General features: G+C 39.9%; 1 protein-coding gene across 3 annotated transcripts in view; it reads left to right on the forward strand.

Annotated features, from left to right (window-relative positions):
* JAKMIP2 (janus kinase and microtubule interacting protein 2) overlaps positions 1 to 14,414 on the forward strand; it is a 139,288-nt gene that overhangs the window by 91,005 nt on the left and 33,869 nt on the right. For 2 of the 3 annotated variants that reach the window (XM_045827596.1, XM_045827606.1), the window contains exons 6-12: positions 3,567 to 3,713; positions 4,351 to 4,491; positions 6,614 to 6,670; positions 7,579 to 7,698; positions 8,932 to 9,060; positions 11,698 to 11,781; positions 12,460 to 12,522. In XM_045827596.1, the coding sequence (XP_045683552.1) occupies positions 3,567 to 3,713; positions 4,351 to 4,491; positions 6,614 to 6,670; positions 7,579 to 7,698; positions 8,932 to 9,060; positions 11,698 to 11,781; positions 12,460 to 12,522 (741 nt within the window). The remainder of the gene's footprint in view (positions 1 to 3,566; positions 3,714 to 4,350; positions 4,492 to 6,613; positions 6,671 to 7,578; positions 7,699 to 8,931; positions 9,061 to 11,697; positions 11,782 to 12,459; positions 12,523 to 14,414) is intronic. The other variant, XM_045827613.1, reaches the window with a different exon arrangement.

Consider the following 14,414-nt stretch of genomic DNA (forward strand, 5'->3'; position numbering starts at 1 on the left):
CTAGGTAGCAACCAGGCTCACTAGGTGTTCTGTCCTCCTTTAAAAAGGCGGCAGGTATTCCAGGTATTCCAGGATGGCAGCCCTCGTCAGGGCTGTCTCAGTAACACTGCCTCAGTCTGGACATTGTCCTCTAAACCTGGTGCACAGTTATGAACCCGGGATCCACCTTCATCGTCCTGCCTGGAGTTTATCTTCAACTCTCTCCTCTTTCTTTTCCTCCATGTCTTCCCTTCTCTTGGTTTCCTCTCTTCTTTTGGTGAAGCTCAACATTCATTAGATTCTTCTGAAAGATGGCTGGGATATAAATTTTTGGAGTCCTGGAGTGTCTAAAAATATCTTCATTCTTCTATCATACTTGATTGTTTGGCTAAATTTAGAGAAATGTTGAAGATATTACTACATTGCTGCTCCTTGTTTTTTTTTTCTTCTGGTGTTGCTGTTGAGAAATCCAAAGACATTTGATTCTTATTTTATTGTAAGTGACCTGTTTTTTGCTCTCTGAAGCATGCAGAATCTTCTGTTTGTCCCCAAGTTCTGAAATTTCATAAGAATATGACTTGGTGTGTGGGGTTATTTTTTTTTTTTGATATAGGATTGTGCTATGCATTCAGTGGCCCTTCTAATTTGGAAATTCATAGTTTTTTTTATCCTGGGAAATTTTCTTTAATTCTTTTTTTAAATATATTTCATTGATTATGCTATTCCAGTTGTCCCATTTCCCCCCCTTCACTCCCCTCCCAGTGCTTTATTTCCCAGTTCTGGGACCCTGGGGTGTGTGGTCTGTCTCGCTCCCCATTGTGGCCTGGTTTATCTGTGTGCGAATGTGGGACCAGCCGCGCCGCACCCCTCTACAACCTGCTGCCTCGCTGGGTCCACCCGCTGCTGCCTTGCGCACCTGGGGTCCACCAGGCCCCCTTCCACGAGTCCTCTCTGCCCGGCTCCCGGACTCTGACCCTCTTACCAGTTTGGATGAATGTGTCTTCTTTAACTCCTTGGTTGTCGGACTTCCAAACAGTTCAATTTTCTGTCAGTACTGGTTGTTTTTTTCTTTTTAAATTGTTCTTGTCCTTCTTTTGGTTGTGCGAGGAGGCACAGGGTGTCTACCTATGCCTCCATCTTGTCCGGACTCTTTAATTCTTTTGTTGATTTCCATTCCACCATTTTCTCTGGTCTCTCTTTCTGTAATTCCTGTTTGTTTGTTTGTTTTGGATATTGTATCTCCTAGGTTAGTTGCCTTTTAAATTTTTATGTTTTAGCTCCTTTTTTTTTCTTGGGATGGTCTGTTTTTTATAGACTCCCATTCTTGTTTTGTGAATGTTAAATCCTTTTTTATCTCTCTGAAGCTATTAATATTTTTGGAGTTTTCTCCACTGTATAGTATCTGTTTCCTCCAAATTACTTTTTTACTTGTGTTTTCCATATTTTACCCTCTTAATGGTGGCTGTTGGTATAAAAAAGTTACTATCAGCCTTTCCTTGTTTCAAATATATGCATTTTAGGTCATAAATGTTTCTCTAAGTATGACTTTAGCTTTATCCCATTTTTTTATGTCATAATGTATTGCTATTTAATGCACATCTTTTCTAATATCATGAAGTTCTTCTTTAAAATTTTAGATGTCTTAGAAGGGTTTGGCTTAATTTCCAAACTTTTCAGATTTTTGAGTTACCAGTATCTTGTTATTGATTTCTACCTTAATTCCACTACAGTCAGAGAACGTACTTTGTATTATTTCGTTCCTTTAAAATTTTGTTGATATTTGCTTTATGGCTCCAGCATGTGTTCAATATTAGAAATATCCCATGTTCACATGAAAAGAAGGTATATCTGCAGTTATTAGAATTGGCTTGAGTCAAGTTTATTAATAGTCTTATTTTAAGTCTTCTGTTTTCTGACTGATATTTTGGTCTGCTTGCTCTTCTAATAGATTCATGCATTTTCTTTCTTAGTTCTGTCAATTTTAATATATACACACACATATATGAATGATGGTACTAGATGCATATAAATTAAGATTTGTTATATGTTTTTGGTGTATTGGCCCTCTTATCATTATGAACTTTTTATCTATATTTATACTTTACATAAAATTTTTGTCTGATATTAATTGAACTATATCAGTCTTTAGTGCTTTCATGAAAATGTATAATGTTCAACCTTTCTCTGTTGTATGTAAAGAATATCTTTTAAAGAACCATTTTGTTGGGTACTATGGAACTGTGGTTATTGATGTATGGTACATTAGAATTACAGATATTTCTTTTTCTTTCTGTTTATCTGCTACTTTCTATAAATAGCATATACAGGTAAATTTAAATATTTAAAACACTTGGCATTGACCTCCAGAAAAGAGACACAGGTTAACGTAGTGAACCTAGGGGAATAATTTATTTGTCTTACATGTACTCAATATTTAATATTAATGCTTAGGCACTAAAGGTCAAAACTGAGGGTTAAATGAGAATATTTGTAAAATATACATTCAGTTTTGACCTTTGATATAAAGTGGGAGTTTTCAAATGGCAATTAGGATACAGTTGGAGGATACTGCTTTAGAATCACAAGAGCTTTTCACAGTATTTGTAAGTAACTAAGTCTTTTATCCCAGCAATTCCCAAAATGGTAAGTTCTCATAAACAGGAGTGAGTACTTGAAACAGTCTTTTCGGATATTTCTGACACATCCCTCCACTTTCCTTCTTTTTGTAACCCCTCCCGCAATGCACACTGCTATTTAGAACCATTAGCATGAAATGAATGAAGCAATCATGAGAACTTGAACATGGAAATTCATTATGTATAGGGTGACCCTAAAATATGCCATCCAAATGAGAGAGTTTTGAGAGTAAAAGGAAGGACTGTTAATGGCTATCATATGTCAACATTCATAAACTTAGACCAGTGTTTTTCAAGTAGAGATGGGTTTGGCAATACCTGGCATCTAGTGGGCACGAGCCAGAGATGCTGCTAAACATCGTACAATACACGGAACAGAAGAAAAATCTGGCCCCAGATGTCAGCAGTGCAGAGGTTGAAAACCCTGCCTTAGACTAGCTAGGCAAACCACAGTGTGGTCACAGTTAACTGTGGGTAATAACAATGTACCATACTTTTCCAAGGCTTGGTGAGCATTAGTCATTCTTAAACACAAATATCCATAGAGTTTCAGAAGTTTGTTTTGTTTTGTTTTTTCCTCAGTGAAACTCTCTTTAAAATAAGCTTTAGTGTGAGTCAGGGGGCTTGGCAATATTTCTGATGGAAAGAAGGAGCTCCAGGGACAACCAGGCTTGGATTTGGGTCCTGGTTGTGTTCTTTAGTGAGTGTGATTCCGATGAGCTGCTTTATGTGTTTGAGCCGGCGAGGCCCAGGGCGGGTGGGGGTGGGGCTGAGCAGCGCCAGGTACTTGGGCTGGAAGAGTTGAGGGGAACAAGGAGTACGATTGCTCTTCCGGAACATTTCCAAAAGCAGATTCTCGGCAGTGCCTCCTTTAAGGTAACTGACTATTGGAGGATTATGAAGAATTTGATGAAAAGCCATTTGAAGAAACTGTAACTTGTGTCTTCTCAGTTGAAACGCGTGCGGGAAACCGAAAAACAATGCAAACCTCTTCTGGAAAGGAACAAGTGCCTCGCCAAGAGAAATGACGAGCTGATGCTGTCTTTGCAACGCATGGAGGAGAAGCTGAAAGCCATTACCAAGGAAAACTCAGAAATGGTGGGGGTCCCAGACTTGGCGAAGCTGCAGCTGCCTTTCTTACATTACACCAGTCACCTGACTTCATGCTCTTTCGCTGGGTTTTTGTTTTTTTTTAATACAATGCTACATATGAAAGCTTGGATTTTTCCCTTATGTAAGCAAGGAACCTTTAAAGGTTGCTGGCTCTGGGTTTTATGGGGTTTCTAAATTTGCAGAACAGTAGGAGTGCTTCCAGGAATCTGCACACTCTTCAAAAGGACTGAGATAGGGAAGGACGGTTTCAACATAACTCTCAGCCACAGCACCTCCTTCCAAGAATTCCTCTAAGGTGCTCTCTGCAGAGCTGAGCAGTGGGTATCCCTCATCTTCTAAGAGCTCTCATGGTAGCTGGGGAATAGATTCCATCTTTTGTATTACGGGTGGGTAAGTCATATTCTAATGCGCTCCTTAACAGACTTTCCCAAGGATTTTACTTTATCACAGCAGATAAAATGTATTGTCCTTGAGAGTTTTACTTGGGATGTGTGTGTATTGAAGCTGGGCAGTTTTCAGATTCAGCTAGAGCCTCATAGAGTTTCTACAGATATTTTATGTTAACTACTAAAGTTTGATGTTTTTTAAGTCTCCACCTGTACATTCTTCTTTTGCAATCCAGAGAGAAAAAATAACAACCCATCCACCCTTGAAGAAGTTAAAATCTCTGAATGACCTCGATCAAGCTAACGAAGAACAAGAGACAGAGTTTCTAAAACTTCAGGTCATTGAACAACAGAACATTATCGATGAGCTCACCAGGGTAGGTCTTGATCAACCTGTGAATGCTCAGCTGTTCCCAAGAACAAGTAGCCAAGGTATCAACACACACCGGAAGCACTTAATAATTTCAGATGAGCCTCAAAGGCCCAAGTTCGTGTGTTCAATATGTAAACAGGTTCAAGAGACTGTATTCCAGAAATACTTTGTATCATTAAATTATTTTATTTCTTTTCAATTATAATCTGATCATCAGTTATTATAATAAATTAATTTGTTAACTTATCTGGTAACACAGATAATAGCTGTAAAGCACATGAAACTTTCAACTGCATTGCAATATGTGTGGGTATGTTGTGTGGGTATATCCTATAATTGCCTTCCAGTATCGAAATCCTGAGACTCAGAGATAAAATATTTTACCTACAGTAACAGGACTATATGTGTCTTGTTTCCAAGCACCTAATTCAGTGCCCATCTAGCACTTAGTTGCAGTTTAATACATATTTGTTGAATGAGCAGTGACATCCCAAGTAGTCCAGCTCCGCTGACCGTAACTTCAGTACCCGGAGAAGCAGGTAGAGCAGTTATTGCTCCCGTCTGCATCTGGATTAACACCTTTCATGCCTTTGGGCTTCCCCTTTGCCCCTTTGTCTTTATACTGCGAACGGCATCTCTTCACTCTCACTTCTGGACCACGCCCAGACCCAGAAAGTTGAGGAGCTGGAGATGGGGGATTTAGGTAATAGTCTCCGGAGTAGAGGGAGCAAGGTGATTTATCGCCAGTGAGGGAAGAAAAGATGATAACTTTTGTTTATAATTATGTGTGGTTCACCCTTTTAAAATTTTCTGTGTTGAGTACATGTTATAATACATATACTCTATTAGGACGGTGCTCTGAGCATACTTTTTGTAAAGTTTCAGATATATTGAAGTTACATGATTAAAATATTTTTACATATAAAGGTGAGAAATCAGAAATGTTAACATCACTGGCTTAAACCAGATTATTTTTCATGAGTGGCCTTCCAAAGTGCTGTGTCTCTCCTGTACCTCCACACCCTTCAGAACCAATAAACCTCACAGATTCATAAGTCTAGGAATTTGCTGGGGTTTAAGTATTCTGCGTTTAAGCTAAATGTTTCTTAGAAAGTTTTGACACCTTAGGCATGTCAACCAGACTCTCAAAGACATAAATGTCTCTTATTTTATCTGCCTTTGAATTTGTACAGTAAATACCTGAAATACTTAGTATATGAACACCAAATTTCCAGGGTATCTCTATTCACTACAGTGAACCACAAAAACATGATTTCTAGACATTCTTTGAGTTTCCCAGAAACTTCAAGGGAGTATTCTCCCACCTCCTTCCACCCCTGAAAAGCTACTAGCTCAGCAACTGTCAACCAGTGTGCCCCAGGAATTTTTAAAACATGCAACGACTATTGAGTCAGGGGCACTGCCTCTTTTCCCTTAGATTCAAATAGCTGTTCGGTGTAAATGAATCAAAATTATACCTACTTTTTTGTCAGATCAGAAAAAAATGTAGTTTTGGTGTGCCACAGAATTTTAGTAGTTTCTGTGTGCCGTGAGGTGAGAAGGGTTGAAAATCGCCGCCCTACGTGGTTTCGGCCAGGACGCTCTGCTCCCGTCCTCAGAGGCTGCAGGTGAGAGAGAACAAAGGTCCCAGGAATGGCCACAGGTAACTCTCCGTGCCTTTCAGGTGATCACATGAAAAGAATAAGGCGTGACTTTACTGTGAAGTGACATTTTTTTCAACACTGAAATTTAAAGTAATTTTGGGTCTGAGAAAACTAAAGAATTGTGCTTTGGGAGAATAAGAGTAAATATTTTCAGAGCTACTTGATCTTCAAGCGTAAAACAAAGGATTCTGATTTAGAAACACAGTCCACGTCCTGATGGGGAGGCTCTCAGATCCACAGAGACGATCAGGGAAGGTTGGAGAATATTCTCACTTGGAAAGTAGTTAAGCTTCACACCCAAGAGTTGCTGAAATTTACAAAACATAATCTTATTTTAAATCGAAATAAGTAATGCCTCTGGGGAAAAACAACTCTGTCTGTGCAGAACAAAACAACGACAAAACCTAGAGGGAACAATGTAGGAACTCACGATCTGGAAAGTCTTTTTCACTTGTTTTCCAGGACCGGGAAAAGCTCATCCGCAGGAGAAGGCACAGAAGAAGCTCCAAGCCAATTAAGGTAATGAGGAATCTGGGTTAGCGGGCTTTTGTCACAAACAGCGCGAGAAGTGAGGCGTGCCAGGAAATCTCCCTGCAGAGATGTGATAAATCAGATGGTCCTGACCTTCAGCAAACCATGGGCTTTATTTGATAAAAGAAAATCTCTTCTCTTGACAGTTCTCAGAGGTCCAGAAATGCTGTGAGCTTGGACCTGAAAGGTTTTGCTTTCACAGGACCCTCTGAGTTCAGAAGCCACAGCGTTTGGCATAGAAAGGGTTGTCTGACAGTTGGAGAGTCATGCTCCTGGAACATATAAATGACACGTGATTTTACGTCTCCCACTGAATAATATTAGCATCTATACCCACCCTATAATCGGTTAATATGTTTTTCTTATTCACTTGGATGGCATTATTGATAATGATAGTCCCAATTCATCAATAATTCTGTAGCCTCTTATGAAATAATAAAACACAAAGTTTTATGTAAATTATCTGTTTGATTTTTATTTCTATCTGATATGTCATTTGATTTGGATATGGAATTAGATGAGAAGACTTAAGATTTGATAATCCTCTTTACATAGAGGCTAGGACTTTCAGAGTCCTTTGATGATTTTTAAATACCGGAAGGAGTAGGTTACACAAGCTCATCATGATATAAAAATACTATCAAAGAGGCTATGATGTTTCCATGAAGAGAGCCAATATTAATTAACCTTCCAAAAACATCAGAAATTGCATAATATGGGTCAAACTTTTTTGGAATTGTTATGGTCATATCTGTATTTGTATTTCATCGGAGAAGCGTTAAACGGTCCAGGTCATCTACAATCACAGGCACGTGTGCCAACCGACAGCACTCTGATAACTGGCCAGCTTTTCCCAGTTTACTTGTGTTGGTAAATGTGTACTTGTCCTCCATCAGAGGCCTGTTTTGGACCCATTTATCGGCTATGATGAGGACTCCATGGACTCGGAGACGTCATCCATGGCATCGTTCAGAACCGACCGGACACCAGCCACTCCTGACGATGACCTGGATGAAGTAAGCCTTTCCGCCTCTCTCGGCTTTTGGGATGTCGTCACCGACTCTTTCCTTTAAGGGGTGGGGTGGGGGAGCATTTCATTTCTTATCTCCTCTATGAACAGCACAAAATGATCTCATAATAGTGACCTACTTTGAGACCACACTTGACTTTGAGATTTGATACCTCTTAGAAATAGCTCACCTGTGTCATATAGCCCTTTTAGAAACTTTTCTAAAGTCCCGCTCTGTAAGCTGAAGACTTCTTTCAAAATAAAAAGTACTGCTCCAAATTCTTCAGCTAGGGAACCTGTGAACCAAGAAACAAGCTCAGAAGAAAAAGCTTGTAAATATGATTAACACAGTGTGTGCTGTAGACCACCTTCATCAGAACCCTCTGGGGATGTCACCTACAGTGAAAACTCCCAGACTCTGCCACACAGCTCCTGACTCAGGATCTGTGGGGTGGAACCCCCACATCTGCATGTTTTTCACAGAACTTCCTGGTGATTGTAAAATTGTGTTTTTCACAATTTATCTGGGGAAGAAGTTGTTGGATATGAATGTATTGAAAGAAGGTGAGGCTACAACTCTGAATATCATTTCCTCAAATTTGGATCTGTAATCAGGGTATAAATTCTTCTCATTTAGATCCAAAATTCACTGTAACCCAAGCACAAATAGGTAATAATCAAGTGCTTCTTTTGTTAAAATAAATACTTAAGTATTTCTGAGATGTCCATCTTGACAGTATTGCAGTATTTTTAAATTTTATTTTTCAAGTACACTTTACTTTCAATATTATTTTGTAAAAGGCAAGAGATTTATATGATCTGAAGAGAAACCAGAGTATCAGTATTATTTTGTGTTGGTTTCAGGTGTTCACTGTTAGACATCACGTACTTTACAAAGTGTCCCCTGATATTTCCAGCAGCCACCTGGCAGTGTACCTAGTCATTCCAATATTATGAACTAGAGTCCCTGTGCTGTACTTGACATCCCATGACTGTTCTGTAACTACCAGTCTGTACTTCTCAATCCCTTCCCCTTTTTTACCCAGCCTCCCAATCCCCCTCCCCTAAAGTAGTATGAAATTTTTGTCCATCCCCATACTTTAGAGTTAAGAACACATCCCACAGGATTCAAAACCAAACAAACCTTTAACTTCTCTTTAAAGAGTGGAATATTTCACATTGAACACAGGACCTGGAACTAACATGATTATTTCTTGACTGTTTGCTTCTCCACGTCAAGAGTTTAGCAGCTGAAGAATCTGAGCTACGATTTCGACAATTAACGAAAGAATACCAGGCCCTCCAGAGAGCATACGCCCTCCTGCAGGAGCAGACTGGGGGCATCATCGACGCTGAGAGAGAGGCCAAGGTCAGTGTGCATCTGCGGACAGTGCTTGGAATTGGCTTTTCTAATGCAGTGGTCACAGCATAAAAGAATCTCGGACATAAGAATATCAATAGGGTAGCTTTTCATGGACCCTTCTCTCCTCTGCAGCTCTTATACTGTTGTGTCTTTCATGTCAACAAACCTTGGATCTGGAGACATTAGAACCAGTGTGGATCGATGCTTCTGTCCCTTTTAGATAGTTGAGTACCTTGCTATTTGAAAACTTAACATTTTCAAAGCCAGACAATATTGAATGTTGCTAATCCATTTTTTTTAGTTTCTTGCTTGGAAAAAAACCTTTTATCTTTCAAAAGCAATGATTAGCCAGTTTCTGTTCTTAGTTAATAAGTGCGCTGCATTACACTGACAGCTTACCAAGAATTTTTACTGTCAGAATCTCATTTAATCCTTGTGACAGCTCTCTAAGGCAGGTATTTTATAAAATAGGAATTTGAAGCTTATAGAGGTTAACTAAATTGCCTAAGATTACACAGGATAGCAGGGTACCATTCAAAGCAAAATGGGAAACTGATATTCCATCTCAAATCTCACTGGGTCAAATGTTCCTTCCATTTTTCACAGCTGCCTCTCATAAGCCTATTTCAAAAAAAGTGAACACACACAATACTAATATGTAACATTTATTTAGTGCTTGCTGTGTTCCAGGCATTGTGCTGAGCGCTTACTCCTATCTCATGCAATCTTTAAACAACCCCGTGTATTAGATGCTATTCTCTTCTTTTTACGGAAGTAGAAATAGTAAGTTAAATGAAGCTTAATTTGCTTAAAATCAGAATATGTAGCTTAGATTATAGCTAGGATACGAAATTAGTCTTTCTGAGTTCAGAGTCATAACCACCATGCCTTAACGCCCCATAGAGTAATTAACGAGGGGCAAGGAGGAGTGTGACCACCAGTAGTTTCATCCCACGTCTTATCCAGAGGGTCTGCAGTACCCTCTGAGGAGTGTTGGAGGGCCTGCTGTTAATTGTATATTGGGAAAGAATAGATATTATAGTTATATATTTTTTAATGGCAGCATATATACATGCACACACACACGTGAGTAAACGTGCTTAAAAAAGCCACTGTGATTTGGAACACATAGGCAAGTAGTCATTAGAAAGGTATCTGTGTGTGTGCTTTCATCTTTAGGCCCCCAAACTCTTAATAGTTGCAGTTTTCTGTGTCAGCATTTGTGAAGCATTCTTCCCAACATAGGATTGTCAGTTAAAGTAATAACATGTGCGTTGTGGTTTGGAGGGGTGATGCTGTAGAAACCAGTTCTTCCTCTCATCTCACTTTTCTCGTGTAAATAAAGGTTGAGTGTGATCTCTGGCCATTAAAGTAAAACAAAACAAAATAAAAAACAAAACAAAGCTTTACTGGTCAAAGCAAAATAGTCTAAAATGAAACAAATGTGAGAAAAAGAGCAACAGAGTAAATTTAAAGAAGTAGAAGTGAAAAAAGAGCCCTGGTTGATGTGGCTCATGGATTGAGTGCTGGCCTGGGAACTGAAGGATTGCCAGTTGATTCCCAGTCAAGGCACATGCCTGGGTTGCTGACCAGGTCCCCAGCAGGGGGCACACGAGAGGCAACCACACATTGATGTTTCTCCCCCTCTCTTTCTTCCTACCTTCCCCTCTCTCTAAAGATAAATAAATAGAATCTTTTAGAAAAGAAATGAAAAAAGATAATGTAGATGGAATAGTATCAATGAAAACAAAAGATAAAATTTTGATATAAGAAAAAAATAGAGTGTACTCAACACCCCATTCAAAGTTAAAATAATTCTTGGCAAATTAAGCTTGGAATATTTTTTAACCTGATCAAGGTAAATAGAATATTTAACAATTCAAAGCAATATGAAATAAAGAAAGGATATGTACCAGTGCTGACTTTATTCATCTTTATAGAACCTATCCAGATAAGAATAGAGAAAGATATGTGTATGGGCAGAATACAAACAGAAGAAGCAACCTAATTTTTTGTAGAAAATATGATGGCATACAGAGAGAATGCAAGAGAATCGAAGAAAAAATTACCAGGCTAAGTGAAGTAGGGTTGCTCCATGCAAGGTCAACGTTCAGCACTATTGATACACCCACACACGACACTTGCCAGGTACATATACACTCGCGTACATACATGCATAGGTTTGGATTTAGATACAGGGCACAAAGTTGGCTCTGAAAGAATGGGAAGGTTTTGGAGAAGCAAAACAGGAGAAGGCTTTTCAGCAGGGGGACGTGTTCAAACGAGAGAGAAGTAGGGCGTGACAGAGCGTAAAGATAGGAGGCAGTCACCAGCAGGTAGGGGATAGCCTTGGTGGTGCTCATGACTAGTGAGAAAAGATTGGACATAAAATGGGAAACCTCAAGCCCCAGGCTAAAGAATTTGAATTTTAATCCAATGGCACTGAATCCAAAGGGAGCCACTGTAAGTTTTAAGCAAGAATTTAGACCATAAAAATAGTTTTAAGAAATTCTTTGGTTATAAATATTTTTTCTCTCTGTTGTTTTTTTTTTTTTTTACCTTGTCTAATCAAGGAAGCTAAGGGGAAGGAAAATATTGAATTACCACTTTACTTACTGAGTTCTGGAATTTTGATTTCACTAGGCCCAAGAACAGCTCCAAGCGGAGGTGCTAAGGTATAAAGCCAAAATTGAAGATCTGGAGGCAACTCTGGCTCAGAAAGGGCAGGTAGGCATTTGGTTGTTGGCTGTTCCATGTGACTTTCCTCTAGATCACCCTGTGCATGGGCCGCACCCAGGACACAGCTTGGCTCTTCACAGTGACTTTTCTCGAGTGGTGTCAGAATGTTCAGCTCTATGTTTCTGTCCCTGGTGTTTTTCTGGCCAGAGCGTGAACCCAGCTACAACAGCGAATGAGGTTGGGCAAGAGAGAGAGAATGCCAGAGGAAGAAGAGCCCTGTACAAATAGCCTAGAGCTCACAAACCGCTAAGACAAAGACCCCCCCTCCAGCTACATCCTCTGCCTCTACGCTGCATTTTAATTTATGGTTCTGCATTTTAATGTTTTCCATCCATACGTATCTAGCCTGTGTGCATTCTGACCCTTGTCACTTTTTGCCTGTGTGGTCACTTCTGAGTCCCCAAAAGGCTGGTCCTGGATTATTCAGACTGAAAAAAGGTAGAGGTAGTGAGTGACAAGGAAAAAGGGGTTCAATTTTCCTGGCAACTTTTGGCCCCAGTGTCTCTGAATGAGGAGCTGGCAGGGGTGGGTGTCGTGTACCAGTCGCCGGCAGGCAAACAAAACCGGGTGAAGAGACAGACGACAGCTCTGGCAAAGTGGTCTGACAGCACAGGCTCTCCCGTGCCACTCTGAAATGCTGACTGCGCGATATTCTTTGTCAAACAGGACTCACACTGGGTAGAAGATAAACAACTTTTCATTAAGAGAAACCAGGAGCTTTTAGAAAAGGTATGTCGGGCACAACACCCTAGTGGGGCAGAGGAGAAAATGATAAGAGATCCAGGAGCAGCAGGGGGTCCTCTCAGGAGTGGCACAGGGGCTAGGGGAAGGGGAGGCTTTCTGGCGCTGCGCTCTCCCCTGCTGCGTGCTCAACCGCATCCCCGTCACCGCCATCGCCATCCGTGGAGTGGCACGTGTGCATGGCTCTGTGCTGGGCATTGTGCCGACGCAGAAGGGTGTGATCCCTGAAACCTATTGATGTGTTAACCATATATATATGCTGTATACATACTGTACATACATACATATATATATACACACCCATGCGTGCACGCATCCTATGTGGTTGTCCATCTACAAAAAAACACACAATATAGGACTTGTTATTTTGTGCAAGGAAGTGACAGATTATGACTCCAAGGCCATGCTGCAACCCATCACAGACTGTGTTCTCACTTTAATCTTTTTGCTAAACTTGGCTATGTGTATGTGTGTATATATATATTTTTTTAAATAAGAGAACTTTTTACAAGATGCCTCCAGAGCACAAAACTGTACATCTAGGATTTTATTCAACAAATCAAGTTGCAAAAGCATGGTTTAGTCCCAGTGGATGTGTCATTTTGGGTGTCTGAAAATAGGTTTTTGATTTGGGGCAATGACATATAACAGAGATCATTTTAAGTTCAAAGATGGCTTTTCCTTTGCTATTTATCTTCCAAGGAATATAATTAAAAATTACAAAATAATCTTATATTATTCTTGACAGAACAATTTGAAAGCCTATTGGAATAAGGGAAATAATTCTGTAGGTCTACCCAAAGTTATCTAGCTTTTTACTGCATATTTACTACAGTATTTCCTAGCTTTGACAAGTAATGAAAATTATAACATCCTTATAAGTATGAGAAGAGAAAGCAAATACTCGTTCCGAGTCCCCTCTGGTCTGGCAGAGTGAGGACACCCTATCTCACTTTCTGCATGACAAGAGGCAGAGCTGATGTGTACAAAGTAGGTGGCTTTTCCAGGCCTGAGAACTCTATTCCCAGAGAGGTTCAGGGCCCCATAAAGAAACTGTATTAGACATTGACTCTGGTCGGTGAATTACAACCTGCAGACCAATGATCTAATTGCTAGCACTAACCACTGAAATCAGGAATTTCCCAAATATCCCATCTCTGACCCCAATCCAAGATGCTAAGGAAGTAGAATTTCTTTTTGTTATCTAATTCAACGTCTAAAAACTTTCAAAATTACTAGACCACAAAAATCTAGTGTAAAAACTCGAGTTGACTAGTTAATGTCATGTGATACCTCAGTATTTTCCCATCTTTATCTTCCTGTGCTGTTTGTATATCAGGAGGCTACGAGACAAAGAGGATTCTAGTAGTCTCAGAGATGCCCAAGTAAAATGTGTTATTACATCTCTTTACCATCAAAAAAATCATTTCCATTATGTCTTCCATCTGATTTCACTTGGTCTTGATTTCTTTAGGCTAAAAGCAGAATTTTGAGCTCAGATTTTAAGAGCAAAGAAAAAAACCAACCGAAACGACAATAAAGGGAAACATGCTACTTCAAGTGTGTATAATTGGGCAAGTCAAATTCATCCTATGCTAAAAAGCCCATTTTTTCCTTTTTATTTGTAAGTTTAAGATTTTAAATAGTTACTGGGCATAAGGCCCACTCATATAGCTAACAGCAAAGACAGTCCCAAACCCTTTGCAGATCACAGAACGTTGTCGATCTCTGTGGACAGACACGGACACTTTCTACAGGGCGAGGCACGTTTGTGTTGGGTGGTCAACTCCATCCAAGGTGCAGCGCCAGCACGTGACCACTGGTCAGCAAGTACCGCAAGGGAAAGTTGAAAAGCACTTTGAAGAGAGAGTTCAGGAGGG

Source organism: Phyllostomus hastatus, unplaced genomic scaffold (assembly GCF_019186645.2).
Source record: "Phyllostomus hastatus isolate PE091 unplaced genomic scaffold, TTU_PhHast_1.1 phas_contig_150, whole genome shotgun sequence".
NCBI classification, from domain to species: Eukaryota; Metazoa; Chordata; class Mammalia; order Chiroptera; family Phyllostomidae; genus Phyllostomus; species Phyllostomus hastatus.